Source organism: Pollicipes pollicipes, unplaced genomic scaffold, assembly GCF_011947565.3.
Source record: "Pollicipes pollicipes isolate AB1234 unplaced genomic scaffold, Ppol_2.1 Scaffold_4219;HRSCAF=4965_pilon_pilon_pilon, whole genome shotgun sequence".
NCBI classification, from domain to species: Eukaryota; Metazoa; Arthropoda; class Thecostraca; order Pollicipedomorpha; family Pollicipedidae; genus Pollicipes; species Pollicipes pollicipes.
This window is the reverse complement of record NW_023596448.1, coordinates 2590579-2607035: the sequence shown is the minus strand read 5'-3', so window position 1 is coordinate 2607035 and position 16457 is coordinate 2590579. Positions and strand designations below refer to the sequence as shown.

General features: G+C 49.5%; 1 protein-coding gene across 1 annotated transcript; it reads right to left on the bottom strand.

The window, feature by feature from the left end:
* Positions 1-2148: 2148 nt before the first annotated feature.
* On the bottom strand, positions 2149-4759 carry LOC119095921 (cuticle protein CP14.6). Its single transcript, XM_037218774.1, has 3 exons — positions 4741-4759; positions 3041-3214; positions 2149-2728 (listed from the first exon to the last, which is right to left on the bottom strand). The coding sequence occupies exons 1-3, from the start codon at positions 4747-4749 to the stop codon at positions 2399-2401; spliced, it is 513 nt and encodes a 170-aa protein (XP_037074669.1). The 5' UTR covers positions 4750-4759; the 3' UTR covers positions 2149-2398.
* Between the last annotated feature and the right edge of the window lie 11698 nt (positions 4760-16457).

The following is a 16457-nucleotide window of genomic DNA, read 5'->3' as shown; positions in this document are numbered from 1 at the left end:
ACCGATCGGAAATTATTCTGTAAGTCCCGGGGTGGGGGAGGGAGGGGGGGGGGGTCAAATTGACCCTCATCACAACGAACGCGTGTTAAAGTCGTTTATCTATAGCAGGTTGAAATCATGTCATGGTCGTCAGCAAATGCAATTATCAGAGAAGATTTGAAGCTTACGCGACAACGGTGTGTTAAACGAAGTCAACAAGTTTTGAGATGGTTTTAGATAGAAGGAACTAGGTTTAAAACTGATTTCTTAAATCTTCGATAATGTGTGAACATCACATCACGGACAACCCAAAGAGAAAAAAACGGTTTTTATTGAAAAACGTGCTCTATAGAGCAGTTTTTTGACACTCATTTGAAATTCCTTGATCACGGCATATCAGCAGATTTCTTATTTGGACGCTCCGTAAAGTTCAGAAGATATCGTTCCCTTAGATGACCTCAATCAACCTTTTGTTTATAAGAAATCTGCTGCCTGGGAAGTATATTTACGCTACTTATATATTCGTTTATCAACATGATTTCGAATGTTTGGCCATGATGCCCTTTTAAACGTCCGATAATGGCACTGCCCTTATATGATCTCGAGCAGTATTTTGTTTAAAACACATATTTGGTTTAAAAGCTGGTGTATACGGAGGTCCAAGACCATTTCGAATGCTTGTTCCAACTTTAACTTTTTGACCTTATTTGAGTCAAAGGTCACTATCTAGAGTCCATTTAGAGGCTTAAAAAATTGGCAGAAATGCTTTTTTATAGAGTACTCCTTACCATCTGAATTCTGCATCTCTGTCTCTCAGAGTTTTGATATCTCAGGGGCTCGAATGGACTCCCAAATGGACTCCCACACGAGCGGGTTGCATTCAACCTACCTATGCCCGGGCTCGTGTTTAACGCTTGTAAAGGGGACAGGCAAGATGTAGTGCCATTTGCAATGTTTTAATCGCCTCCAGGTCGTTGTTAGGAGGTTCAGTTTATACCTTAGTGTGAAAAGACGTCTTGATTCGGCTGAAAAGGTTTGTGACAACATTCTCTAAAAAAAAAAAACGGCGTTCAGAGGGGTGGCTTGACCAACTTGCACAGGGGTCTTGGAGCGTTCTTGTTTCTAGCTGTGACCCGGTGTCGACCGGTATTATACAGCGTTTTCGCAATCAGCGCAATTTTCACTTCCCATGTTAGTCAAGTGGGAAAGTTTTGTTTGCGCAAACTGGAACATTGCAGGCTGATCACAGCCGATCAAACAGGTTTCATGAGGACGTCACAAAATGTACACAGCTCAACTCCCGACAAACTGCTCATGTTCTGAAATCTGCATGAAGCCCCCACCAGCGGTTGCATATATCAGCTTCTAGAAAGCGCGATGACCAGGTTGAGCCGGACCATCGCTGTTTTTAAAGGCTAGTATCTATGCGACTACTGAGCACAGCAGCAGGCAGTTGTCCATGGCCCATTTAAGGCTTTCTGAACGTGCGGTGTCGCTTGTAATTGGTTGCATGCATTGTGTGCCAGATATAGGGCAAAACGTTTGTAGGCTACTTCACCAGGTGATGCTTACCGTGCAAATGGCAGGCAAACATACATTGAATGTATTGTTATGGCGGAAAATGCTCCCAATTGACCTTCGTGGGTGGTCCATGGTTGTGCTGGAGTGTCAGCTCTCGGGTAAGCGTCCGCCTTCGTCGCCTCCGCCTCGGGTAAGCGTCCGCCCGCGCCACCTCCGCCTCGGTTAGACACATGCCTGCGTCGCATTCGCCTCGGTTGAATGTCCGCCTGCGCCGCCTGCGCCGCGCTTAAGCGTCCGCACGCGTCACCTTCGCCTCGGTTAAGCGTCCGCCTGCGTCGTTTTCGTCTTAGTTAAGCGTCTGCTTGCGCTGCATTCGCTTCGGTTAAGCGTCCGCCAGCGTCGCCTTCGCCTCAGTTAAGTGTCCGCATGCGTCGCCTTCGCGTCGGTTACGCGCCCAGTCACGACTGTTGGAAATGCTTGAATGAGATGAAATGAGAATGCTTAAGTTGCAAAGATGTCTTTGGTCATTTTAATGCACTATATGTTGCCTTCGGACTGTTTCTAGGCATCATGACGCTTATCGTGGGTGCTGTTTGAATGCCCAGAACACCGCCCGCAAATCTTGTTTTCTAAGTGCGAAAACACCCATTTCATTTGCTCGCAACAGTTTTATTTTCCAAAAACTCTTGAGCTGCCCGACAGACCTCACCACGAAGCCAATGGAACAGATGTAGAACACGAAACGAAGTTGCCTGCAAGCCAAGCTTGCCTTGCCGTACACCGAGAATACACTGGCGTGCAAACAAAGCGCAACATGGATCTGACTGGACAGTGTCATCACGAAGATAAGATAAGCGGATTTGAGGTGTTTTGACGAACACATCACACACCGTTTCGACTAGACAACGCGATCCTCCAATCGGGCGTCCAGCAGTGGGTCACCGACCTGGGGCAGGTTAAACCGCAGCCGGTCGTCGAAAACGATGCCGGCCCCTCCGCTCTCGGCCCAGAACAGCTGCGGGTAGTCCCGCCTCAGCTGCTCATACTCGGGGATCTGAGCTGGAGGCTGCGGCAGGTGGGCGCCCTGAGGCTGGAAGCCGTTCTCGTCGGCCACGTAGCTGACCTCGTAGGTGTTGCCGTCGTCGCCGACAAACTGATAGCTGCCCTGCTGGGAGATGCTGCCGGTCTCTGGCTCGGGTCCCGGCTGCACTCGACCCACCTGCTCCACCTGATGGCGACGACCGCGTCAGAACTTGGCGGATCTAAGCATAAGATGTTTCAGAAAAGAGGTGCTCATAGTCAGTGTTTGGATCGTTCAGTTTCATCTATCGACCACGCTAAGACAGTGATGACCAGCAAGTACAGCAAGACATCCGGCAATGATGGCTAATGCATTCGTTAACTGTGTTTTTAAAAGCCGTTTCCACTTTCGAAGATTGGGTGAGGTGGTCATGCGGTGTTCACCAATACCACACTTTTCTGCGCATTGTTTTCAGCGGTCCCCTTGTTGGACGCAAGTAACTTATCAAAGAACATTTACCCGCTGTCCGTTGTCCAGTTCGTAGGCGTATTCGTAGTTGCCGCTGAGATCCTGGTCAAACTTCTGATTGAGGGTTCGTATTTTTGGCTGGCCATTAATGATGAAGCTCTGGCTGATGAAGTCCGACGATTGCGGGGCGGCAGCGGCGGAGGCCACCAGAAGCGCGACGGCAAACTGGAGCGGAATGTTGTTTTACGAAACGGATGCTATCTTCAATCCGCAAACGATGGGGAGGGGGAAGGGGGATAATAACTTAAGTGCCCCTTTTAACCCTCGCTCTGGTTCAACGCTTTTCGTAACGCAAACCGGTGGAAGGGATGTGAAGTGATGCAGCTCTATGCCGGTTCAAAGCTGGAAAAAGTCAACTAGAAAGCCTTGCAATAAAATCGACAGATGATTGGTGTCAACGAGATCTCGCGATAAGTAATAAGTTTTACTCTGCTTGGTCAATAATTGACCCCACTAGGCCATGCCAAATGTAAAATCTTCCTGAAAATCAAACCTTTTTAGTTTTGCATGCACTTATGAACGAAACCATGACCCATAACGACACATGAGCACATGATGCAGCGCTCCGTCCACGTAACAGTGTCGGCTCGCCGCGCGCGGTCCGCGGAGTCGTCCAGACCCACCCGCCACGCGCCGGCCGTGGGTCGCGGTGTCGTGTTCCCAAAAAACCGTCGCTTTTCAGAAAGCAGAAATTCAAGAAGCTTGCTTCGACATCCGGGTACGCGCATGGAATTCCCAGAGACTAATTAACATTTGGGCACGATTGCTCGGTTTGCTGGGGAGGTATCTTCAGAAAACTATGGGGGGGGGGAGGGACATCGAGCCCCTCCTGGCAGAGTAGGGCTTGAACCACATGACGCCATAGCATAGGACTAATGCTTAATTTCCTCCGACAGTCGAGGGAACTAATACCAGGTTAAACAGAAGTGCAGGTGTTCCCCTTTTTTCCTTCCCCTCTATCACAAATCGTTCCCTCGGCCAGTTTTTTTTTACTAGCGGCCATTGACCAATCTAATACGCGTGGTTTCTAAAAAATCTAACCAGCGTGACCGACACACCTTAGTCAGATGTCCGACATTCTGCCAAGCAGCGCGAAAGGCTGGGAAAAACATAATTCGGTGCCACTGGTGCTCTTGGAGTAGGGAACACACGCAATAAACAAGTCTCGTTGATTCTACTGTGGTAAAGTGCTTTTTGTTTAGCAATTTCAGTTGAAAAAATGATGTTTGATAAAACGTTGTTTTGCTAGCTCTGCCTTCATGCAAAAGATTGGTAAGCCTAGCATTTACAAGGTAAGGCCACATGCATGAAATAAGAAAGCATAAGATGCATGAATCGAGACCACATGCATAAGATTAATAACCATCCAGTCATCTGTCGCTTGCATATCCATCAAATCATTCTTATATGACGCAGCTACCGGGGAAATAGACAAAATATGTTTCCGTGCAACAGTTGCTGCGACATTGTTTAGAGGGACCGGTGCGGCGAAGCCTGATTAATCCCTGTCACGCGGCGCATTTTGATTATGTGTTCCGGCAAAGGTGAGCCCCCTTGTAGACCGGCTGAAACGGCACAGGATTACACTGACCAAAATCCATTCCAAGCCAAGGGTGCGTGACAGTGCGGATCAGATGAGCAGACCACCCGCGGGAAGCCAAATAACACAATCTGCTCCATGAAACACTCACCAGCCTCATCGCCGACAACATGGGAATGATCCGCACTGGGCTGAGGACGGCCTAAGTCTGGACACGTCCTGTGTAACTGAGCTTCAGTCCTGGTTAAGTAACGCTTAAGAAGGCTCGTCGGTGCGGACACGACAAATCCGCCCGTGCACGACCAGTGTCGGTTCCCAAGGCTTGCCGACACACGTCTGCGCCAGAGAGCTTCTGAAATCCTTAAACCTGGAGGTCTGGCGTGTCCCAAACCGCAACCACCGTGCCCACAATGGCGTGCAAGATTGGCTCATCACAGCTTAAGTTGCAGTTAGCGCACGATTTTTGTGCCGTGGTAAGTATTTCCGGGAATCGCATTCTGCATAGCTGCGCGACATTGCTTTTGGCGGCAATGCTCAGAAGTGCTTCGATTTTTTCAGGAACGCTCTGCGCGCATTCAGAAACAGTTTCGGCACATGCATCGATGCGTATAATTTTGTAAAGGCCCATCGTAAGCGTAGCAACTTTTCAAAAGTGGGATGCCAGATTTAAGCAGGTCATCGGAGTTCTGCCCTTTACGTTCTCAAATTGGATGTTTTTTTCTGTCTGTGCCTCTGCAGCCGTGATCTCCAATCCAGCCATGCATGTCGCTGCATCATCGGGATTCTGAGTAGCATGCTTTGGTTATCATTTGACACATCTGATAAAGTGTGATCCGATTTTTGATTCCTTTGGGCTCATTTCCCAATGTTCGACTTAAGATAGCGATCTCTTATGATGTCATGACTAATCAGCGCTTAACAACGACAAGAGCACCAACTCGGCGCTTGCTCCCTGACGACACCGTCAGGGTGATTGGGGGGGGGATGGGGGGGTGATTGGGGGGGATTATTATGCAATTGGGGGGGGGGATTATTATGCACGGTGAGGGAATAAGAAGCACGGCACATTCACCATGAGATGAAATGAGATTGGGCAGTACCGTCTCATATTGAACTCCTTTATCCCGTACACAGAAAAAGTGTCCATTCGCTCACGGGCATGGGAGACTCATATCAACGACTGCCCTTCATGAAAAGGGACAAAAATGCTCCCACTGCTCAACGTTCTATTAAGCACTTCTTTTATGAAATGTTGGTTGCGCTGCAATTGCGTGCATTACTACACTGCAAGAGGGAGACGTGTTTTACTGGCCTAAACCTTTTTCAGCATTGCTGTGTAAGGAGATAGGTTGTGGCCACATTGTGGGACGACTCTGCTGTTACCCATGTTTTGGAGGGTCAGTTTAGTTCAGTTTTTAAGTGGCTTTCCACCCTTGCTGCGCTGTCTTCTCAGCGTAAAGAATTTGAGCGCAAACTGCAGTCGTTAGCTCTCCGTATGAATCCTGCATGATGTTATGTTTCCATCAAGCGGAGTCTGCTCATTAGCTGTGAGCATTGAATCAGTTAGGTAAGTAATTCAAGCCAGTAATGTAGCCTGGAATATCTCTATTGTTGACGAAGAGCGATGTGTTGCAGTGGTGGTGATTTAAGAACCAATGCCGTCATTATCATCCTGGCGCAAACTTCGCCCTTGGCATGAGTGCGCGGTTTGCCTTAAAATGAGCTTTTTAGGCACTGAGAGTTGTCAATCAGCTGGGTTCCTGTCCCGGTATGTTGCCATAGGGTTTGTGAGGACCTGGTAAGTTTAGGTGCATTTGAATATACCATTCAGCGGGTGTAATTCTTCTTAGCTCAGTTATCTACTTCCACTCGTGGTCATTGGTATGTGGATACGAAGATTGTGAATTAAGTGGCAGGGTTCGAAAAATAAAAAAAGCCTCGTGAAGGCTGAGCATGCTGGTCTGCCCATTCCGCTAAGAAGAAGCTCCGCTTTTGGCGTAGAAGGTGGGTCAAAATGTGACCTGTAGCTGGCTACGTACTTTGGGAGAGGCATGTGGACAAGACATACCCTTTTGAACACCTTTATGGCCTAAAGTGACCTAAGCGTGACAATTTCAGGAGTATTTGTTGTGTTCAAGCTTCTCGAAAGTTTGTGAATATGTGCCAAGTGGTCTAAATTTGGTGATTGATTGTATTTTGGAGCATGTTGGGTAAGACAGTGCGCTAAACTGAGGACAGGACCCACCCAGTTAGGTATATGATTCATGATGATATCTGGCTTAGCATCTTGCTGACATCTTTGCCATAGCTTGCAAGCTGGCGGATTGTTTGGAAGGAATTTCCACTACGTAGATTGATGCTGGTGTCCCATGAAAAGCAAGCCATATCATATGTGGTTACAGGGAGCCTTCATTCATGCAAGTAATGCATTATTTGGTATGGGTTATGTGCATGACATGGATTCCTGGATCAAATAATGTCAATACACTACTCAAGCATTGTGTACACAACGTAGTCTTTCTTGCCACTCAATTTTCAATAGCATAAACAATAGAGAATAACTGCATCCAAATGGTGGTGGGTCCTCTTTTTGGCATCATCATGGACTTTCTGGATAAAAGGAAGGAAATGCAGTTTACCCTACCCCTCTCCCCAAAAATGTTATAGTAAGTAGGTAGGAGGTGTTGAATGTCAAAATAAGCAAGCTACACATTTTACGGATCTGGCTTTCTTTTCCTGGCTGGGACATTATCATGTTAAGAAAGCTGGTCAGCCCTTTTTGTTGGAGCCAAGCGTAGCTTTGTCCAAGTATGCCCACACGCAAGTGAGTACAGTAGCATCACCAACAGGAGCTGGGGAAGGAAACAGGAAAAACGCGTACTCAGCAAAATTTTGATTTTTAACGTAAAGGCATTCGATATTGAATTGAGAGAATCTGCTCAAAATTGCTTTCACCCCCCGATTTTAAAATTGCCACAAATTACCACGAAATTGCCACCGATTGTTAATCGGTGGCGACACCTCCAAGTCAGTGTGGTCATTCATGCCTATGCATTAGTCTTCCATATCATATTAAGGGTTGTGACCTTAAAGACAGCATCCTTCCTTTGTATTTTTCACTTATTGTTACATGAGATGCGTGCAATTTGATCACTAATACAAGTTTTCTCGAAATGCTTTTGAATAGCTCGGAATTTCGCTTTGAAGTAGCCGACCCAGCGAGAGAAATCTTATTTGGCCCCCTGCTCACCGCTCTGAAAGCAATGGATTTCATTTGCCTTGCGTGCGTGTGTGTGTCATTGAGGCTTTACGACGCACTCAGCTGCTGCGGCTATATGGCGTCGCCTGCCTCTCACCCTGGCAGGAAGGGCGGGCACCGCGGGGAATCGAACCCCATACCTCTGGTTTCCCAGACGCGCAGTGGTTAACGCAGACGCGTTGACCACTACACTACCGGCCCCCAGTTCATCTGCCTTGCTTTCTCTTAAGTGTGTGTTCTGTTATGTGCACAACACACTTATGTCCCAGAATGTTTGTGTATGAAGTGCTACGAAAGCTCGGAACAATCTGTTTAGAAAAAAATATGCGCGAATATGACGCCATTATCCCCGAATTAAACAAAACGTTACACTAAAGGTTCAATTTCCCCACTATGGCGTTTAGTACAGTGCCTCTTTTCGAGGAGTACTTTGGCTTTGGAAGTGGTCACATGACCCATATATGCATCGCATGATCCATGTGAAGCACAGGCTCAATCCTCAACCTGTGGCTTCTTGGTAACAGGGTCTTGCCCGCTGGGCCAATCACTAACGTACATGTCTTTGCACCAGTGGAGGTGTGCACGGTGGTCGTGATGACGGCGATGCTCGCGACAGCAGGAAAAAGCAAAGTGCTGTTACAAAACGCTGACAGGGTGAATTGGTTTGCAAAATAATTAAAGTTGTTGAAATGATTATAGCAATAGACAATTAAAGAAGACTTCAATTAAAAGCAGTTTACTATAAAGTAGAATGGTTAAAATAATCAAAGGAGATGATTATATATCAATGGTGCTGCGTTGGCACTATCCACTGACATTATCAGGCGCAACTAGTCCTAAGGTTTCACTGTAGCCTGTTTTTGAAATATGACTCAAATGTTGTGCAGTACCTACTCTATTTAAACAGCTCTACGACCTTGGCCGTTAACGAAAAGTGTTTACCGAAGCTATGGCAGAAATAATACACAAAAATAAGTATATACCGCTTGCCTCAGCGCAGAAAGTCATAAAATTAAGACAAAACGGTTTACACAGTTAAGAAAACATACCGTCCTCTTGGCAACATCACCGAGCGAGAGAAGTCCCTGCATAATTGTCCTCGGGGAGATGTCCCACGTCATCGTCATCAGAGAAGAATGCTCCCACGACGGCGTCCACATCCAGATCTTGGTGGTGCCGCGGGTAACCAGAGCCGGTTGCACGTCCTGCGTCCTCAGCATCGAGAACTGGGATTCAGATGTCGTCGTGGTCACTGGCACCGTGAGGTAAGTTCAGCTGCTTCCGTGCGACGACCTCATCAGTCGTCTGGTGGAACACGCTGTCTCTCGCCCCCTTCGCTTTTTGCAGAGCCCAGTTAGAGACACTAAGCCCAGTGAAGAGACACTAAGCTCAATGGCCCCTAATGACTGGGCACATGGTGAAAACTTGGAGACGAGAAAAAGGGGGTGAAGCGTATCATGTGTCATCCCAGAACAGGCCAAACTTCGGAAGTTTTGAACGGCATTTAGTCCCCGCAAAATCACTCGACAAAACTAGATTTTCAACGTAAACGTGGTACGCCTCGCTGCATCTGGATACATGCACGCACTGTCCAATTTTGAGCTAAACTTCACCACTTTCCGGTTTACGACAGTTAAAGAGTATACCACCAGCTGCAATCAGACACCGTTTGCTGAAGAGACGGCAACGTGCAAATATGCATTGCCAAGAACCGTTTCGTAACGACCAATCGGCATGGAACTATCGCATCTTTGTGTTTGGCAACTGGTCATGCTGCTGTCCATGACGACGTGCATTTCAAAGCTGGTCAAGGATGCAGGGCATTGTTGTCTCTGAAGACGTTCGTGCTCGTGAACGTAGCAGACGTCGCACAGCCATACTGTTTAAGGAGACATTCGGTCCGACCATCTTTTGTGCGGATTCTACGGAATAGTCTAAGCAAGTCAAAGGAATGGTTTGTCTTTTCCTAAATATTCTGTGCACACATTTTGTCAAAATTTAGACCTCGTGACTTGTGCAGTGGTGGCTCCGAGGCAAGTTTTGAAAGGGACCTCAACTGAAATCTGGCGATAATATTCAGATGCTCAAGCTTCCGCTCTTATATGAAACAGTGCGGCAACCATTAGCGGCACCTATATTCGAATATCAGAGCTGTTTTGCAACCCGCTGTCACTGGGTGTGCGGGTGAGTATGCTTGCTTTGTGGTCTGAGAAGCATTTGCTTGCAAATTGTATGCGATAGAGAACACGCTGAAGACATCAACAAACAAGCGTACGTATTTAGCTCAAGCAAAGCTTTCTCTATTAATGTGCTGGAATCAAGCTAACACACCTGGCGTAACATCCGGACGTCATATTTTGGTGAAGAGATGAATGCGGTGCAAGGCGACATCTAGAGATTCGTGTTTCCCAGTGAACTTAAATGCGGTGCAAGGCGACCTCTAGAGGTTTGTGTTTCCCAGTGGACTTAAATGCGGTGCGAGGCGACCTCTAGAAGCTCGTGTTTTCTAGTGGACTTGAACGCGGTGCAAGGCGACCCCTAGAGGTTCGTGTTTCCCAGTGGACTTGAATGCGGTGCAAGGCGACCTCTAGAGGTTTATGTTTCCCAGTGGACTTGAATGCGGTGCAAGGCGACCTCTAGAGGTTCGTGTTTCCCGGTGGACCGGTGGTAAGTTGATAATTGCCAGTTGTCCCTGGCGCAAAATCAAGACTGGGTCATCGTAGTTTGCCTTGCGGTTCGTAGTTTTGGAAAATACATTTTGCCCTGCTCCAACATGCATAACTTCGAGGCATTCCGGACGTACACTGCACAAAACGGGTTGCAAGGCAAACGAGGCTGTTGAACGTGACCGTTATGGACAGTGACTTTCTTTATGCATTGGACTGGCACATGGACGTAACTTTTTTGCGAATGTAAGTTTCTTACTGCCCCACTGGGAACAGCAGCAAAGACCGCTTAGATGTAATATAAAATGATCACGAAGACGCTTTGTTTGTTTCCGCCTTTCATCGTAATGCCGTTGAAAGAAGCCCCAGATCACGCGATTTCGGTTCACAAAGGACATAGTTTTTCCCCATTCATGCTTCCTTTTCGACTAACCCGGGCCATAGGTCGGCTTCAGGCCTCACGTCAGTCGCCACATGCCCTCAGAGCTTCCTAGCTGAAGCCTGGGTACGAGCCAACAAAAACTGGTACAGCTTAACGGAGCGAGCCGCGGCCGCCATTCAGGCGGGCGTGCGCGGCAGCTGAGATAGAATTCTCGATGCATGCACATTGCGCGCCACGACCGAACAGCGCTGTGTTTTTGCGCCGCATGTTTTACGTTTGACCGTATCATGTCAAGGACGGGGCAGCCGGCGATCGCCGCGCGCAGCCGTCTGTCACTCCGGTTTCTCCGGATTTAATCGGGACGCTCTGCCAACTCGACATTCGCGATGGGAACATGGCACAGCCTCGCACGACCCGGAGATGACGACTCCCCGCCGGTGGTGGTGGTCGGTGGTGGTGGTGGTGGTCCACGCTGGTGGCCGCGAACCCGGTCCAGCGACGCTGGTGGGACCGACTGTCGTAGGCTAGCTGTGCACGATCGCGATGGTTGGCCTGTTTCATGGACGAGGCGACCAATGACAAATCCCAGCACTCCTTGCTGTCATGTTGTCATGCAAGTCATGTTGAGGCCACGCTCGACTCTGGGCATCGCCACCTGTGCGTCCGTCACGTTCATGCCCCTGATGACGTCACAGAACGATACGCACGTGACCGTGCAGTACCCTTGAGTCGAATCAGCCGGCCTGCACGCTCGTCCAGCGACGGCGTGGCTGCTCGCGCGCATCTAAGCAGTGAGCACGCAACATGACTGATGGCCCCAGCGCCCTTGAGTTGGTCAGCGCGTCCCATCTCACGTCCAGAGAGGTAATGGCCTCATTGCCTGCGACTACAGCTCGGATCTTGAATGGGAGGATTAAATGCCCTCGGGAAACAACTTGCAGCGTCAGAGCAACTCATCGTATTCATGCGAGGCCAATTCAGAGCATCACGAATGCCCAAACAGGGTGTGAGAGCCTTCCGGCCGTAAATCACCGAGGACTTATCAATGGCCCATCTCACGCCTTCGTGCCGCCTCGTGTAATTACGCCGCTTTCCCACCCCTGCGCATCATCAGCAGTGCAAGTGGTTATCGCAATGACGCCCAAGGCCGCCTGGCTTTTTGCCCCATGAGAGGCGGGCGGGCTTTCCACGCACGGGCGGGCGCCGGCATGACTGGGTCAGGCCACCCTGTCACGAGGCTCGTGACATGCAGTTGTACTCGACCCCTGTTGTCACTGCACCCGACTCATGGTGCCTGAAGGCGGCTCGCAGCTGACCCAGCTTATGAAGTGGTCGGGATCACGAACTGGTCGAGACCGGGTCACAGCCGGCAAGCATCGTCGAGGTGGCTGTCATAGCAGCCGAAAATGTGTATGGTGAGCTTAGCGGAAGTTTCACAGCTTTAACTCGTTTTAAACGTCGGAAACTTGTTGCGCCATGCGCCCATGGACATGGAAACGCACCATGCATCCATGGACATTACCTCGGTAGTTACGTGGAGAACGGCGCGCCTCCAGAACCGTCGGACAATGCACAATGCTTCGCCTGACAGCTTCCTTGACAGACTGACAAACGGCAGCCGAGGGACGTCCGTCACGGCTCCGGAGGTGCCGTTATATGTCATACGGCCGAGGAAGGTGCCTTATGGCAATGTCCAACGAATCGCCCTTCACTGGCCATCGCGGGTCAGTCCCGACCGGGCTCAACTCTTGAGAGCATTGTGTACGTGTGACGAGTTTTTGGAATTAGATCAGCAGACAGGTGAGAATCAGGTGAATGATAAAATGAATGGCATTGCTTGATGCGTGTGCTTAATGCGATGCAGATACAAAACCTGGTGTTAAGCATCGCTGCCCGGTGTGGGGCAAATAATAAATACGGAATCATGTGATCACACCGGTGAAATCCCCGATTCACTCCAAGAAAGATATGAATCAGAAATTCAGTTCGATGTTTCGTTGGTCTCCCTCCGTTATGTTCATATACTAATGCATTCTAAGTCCTAGTATGATACGACAGCCATGCACTTATGCCGTTCATGGCCAAATAGCACCTTTAACTACCAGCACAAAGAGCATAGCGCTTTAGCCAGGCGGTGCGAGTCGGCGGCGCGCGTTGTGTGCCGCCCATTCACTGCGTTCAGCAACGCCTGCGGCATTGCCGCGTGGATTCCTGACAGGCCTGCGGGCGCGCCAAGCTCCGAGTGCATGGCGGGAACGCGCTGCGTCAGACATCCGGCATCCACTCCAAGCCTGGACCAGCGGCGCCCGCATCGCCGGCTGCAGTGGTGGGCGAACACGGGTTCCCCTTACAGGGACGATGGGTCGGCACACCGGCGGCGCTCGCGGGATACGACACGCACCCGGGCTGCTTGGTGGTGTCGCCTGACGCTGGTGGCGCTCGCGGGGATACGACACGCACCCGGGCTGCTTGGTGGTGTCGTCTGACGCTGGCGGCGTTAGCGAGGATACGTCACAGACCCGGGCCGCTCCGCGGTGACGTCTGACGCGACGAGAGCGAACTGTGCTTTGTGCTTGGAATGTTGCCAACGCTGGCTCCAGTCGAACCGAGCTCTGGTGCCGCAATGTAATCCGCAAGGCATGGGGCAAGCTCTCTCTCGTCAGATGAGCCGTGTTTCGGTCTCATGACCATCCATTCCACCTTAACTCGCCGTTGGTGTTGACCTTGATTTTTCGCCGTTGAGCCCCGCGGTCAGGCCGACGTTTTTGTACGACTCAAGTCATTTGTCAGATTTTCACTGCGCCTGATCCCAAACTGCACCGCTAATGGCTTGGTGCTGTCGCAATGGCTTCATGTGCAACAGGCCCAGACGGCAGCTTTGCGCCGGCCAAGGCACGCGTGAGCAATGCTGATGAATGAACGTTTCTGTGTTCTTTGCATGAAGTCGCAGTCAACGCATGAATGCAACGCCCGCCTGCACCGACGTCTGCGGATTGATCTCTGACGTCCTAGATCTTGATCAGGCGGGCGCGAGCGGGCTGAATGCCAACAACGCAATCCAGTGTTTGAAACGTGATCTGTGAACGGGAGACATATAACGGCGTTCACTTGTCTCGAAGACGAAGAGCTCCGTGGAGACCGCTCACCACCGAGCCGCCCGCACACAGCCAGTTCTTTCATACTACACTTGCTGGGGTATTTTGACAGCGTCGATAGCGCTGAACACGTCAGACCTGACGTCAGCTTCTTCCAGCTTCGGGCCGCTATGCACCATCTAGGTCAAACAGTAAAAACACTGCCACGGCTCACTGCAGGCTGTCGAGATGTACAGCGGACGTGACTTATTCATTATCCGCCAGCTGAGCAAATAACTGGCTGCAGACCGGTTGCAGGCATAGGCATCTCCTCATGGTGTTGCTAGGTAAAAAGGAGTCTAGTCGCGTGCGTCCCCCCCCCCCCCCCCTCTCCCTAACACTTTATAGTATGCCGAATCACTGTGCTGGCCTGAAGCTCCGGCGTGGCTCGCGCGATCAATGTGGCAGAAAGCGACGCAGCATGACCCTAGAAGCTGGTGGCGCCATGAAATAGCCGTAGAATTGGCCTCATGATATCCGATGCCGGACGAAACGGTCACGTGTTTTCGCGAAGAATTCACGGGTGATTAGACTTAAGTTATCAATACCTGTTTGCCTTTTCCGCGAATGAATTTATGGACGAACGCAGCACAATGTTTCGGCGATGGGTACGTTTCTTGTTGCTTGTGTCCATACAGTTGTCGCGCTTAGGGGACCACTTAAGGGTCATTCATTAACATTCTGGCTTCTTGGTAACTGACCTGCACTTTCCTATAGTTTCGCTTTCCACATATTCCTGTTCCTTATGCTGTCCTCGGAGACGTCAGGTCATTTCCTCTGCCGTACCACGCTCCGCCTCGCCCCCACCCCGTTTCGCTCCGCCTCGCCCCGCTCGCCCCGCCCCGCCCTGTCTCGGCCTGCCCCGCCCCGCCCCGTCTCGTTTCGCCCTGGGGATTAAAGTGTCTATTTGTGATGGATTTAAAAGTATATCTTTTATTGAATATGGGCCCAGTCACTTTCAGGTTTACCATCACGATGCTTCCCCACATCAAGGAAGTCTGCGATGAAGATTCTCAACGTTCAGTCCGTGCGTTTAAAGGACCCTCAGCGACCCCCATTCAGCTTTTGCCCCAGCCGATCAAGAGGCGGCCGAGGTCAGCAACGATGACCAAATGGACAGGATTCTGGGACCGCTGAGGCCTCCGCTGATTGATTATACTCGTCCCTTTGTTTACCACTGCAGGCGAATGTCGTAAAAACTGTCCGGAGTTTCCGGTCACACCGCCCCTGACCTTCGCAGAGGCCTCCATACGCAGACACAGCGCAGACTGGGGCAGAGTTTCAGAGGCGCCGCGCTGAGGTGAGGGGCCTGAATTTTATGCGGTTAGAACATGTACGTAGTGAAGTGAAGGCAATGTAAATATTAATTCGTAGAGGTGGGTCAGTGGGCGCAGCGTTTAATTATATATTATTTTAGGTGGTAAGAACAAATGGGAAAGGCCGTCATGGTTTTAAGTCGATTTGGAATGGAGAGGAACAAAAAAGTCGATTCCGTCCATCAGTCGAGGAGACTTCCGTAGCCCCTCTGAGGTTTCTTATGAAACCATGCTCTGCTGACCTGCAGTCTGGGTACCTGAGAAATGACCCACCTGATAACACGCATGACTTTACATCCAACATGGCTAAACATATCCCCAACACTTGTACCCATATTATATATAATATATATATATATATATAATCTATATATATATATATATATATTATAATGTTGTGTGTGTGTTGTGTGGTGTGTGTGTGGGTGTGTGTGTGTGTGTGTGTGTGTGTGTGTGTGGTGTGTGTGTGTGTGGTGTGTGGGTGTGTGTGTGTGTGTGTGTGATGTGTATATTCATTTACCGTGGAAATATTTAGGAGCATGTTTTCTCGTAGGCATGTTCACGCCACCAGCAACATCAAGCGTTTGTGACCGTTTGGTAGGTTGACCCCTAAGCTTCACATAAAGTTGTCATTTTTGGTGTGGCGATATGGAATTTTGCCAAAGCATTCCATTTCCAACGTTTCGATCACTTCGATGATCATTTTCAAGTCGATTATTACACTACAAACATGCAGGCACACACCAAACGTATAACAATTTGGTTTCCATAGTTTTTCTACGAAACACATGCTTGAGGCATTTGAGAGGAGTAGCAGATACATGCGGCATGGTCTAGTTCGGGACGTACTTCCCGTACGACTAAAAAATTGCACATTTTAACCATAGCAATATGAATGGTTGCAGGTTCAGTGGCTTCGTTTTACCGTTCGGGGTTTCTCTTACTAATCGCATGTCGCACAGTACTAATTGCGTGAGCTGTTTGTTGTTGATAGTGGGTACCATATCTCTGACGCACAATGTTTCAAGCGTTGTTAGGTGTTTATGGTCTGTAGTACGCGTTATTTTGCTGGTGCCCATGAACAACGAGTTAGTTTCTGATGAGTGTGGTG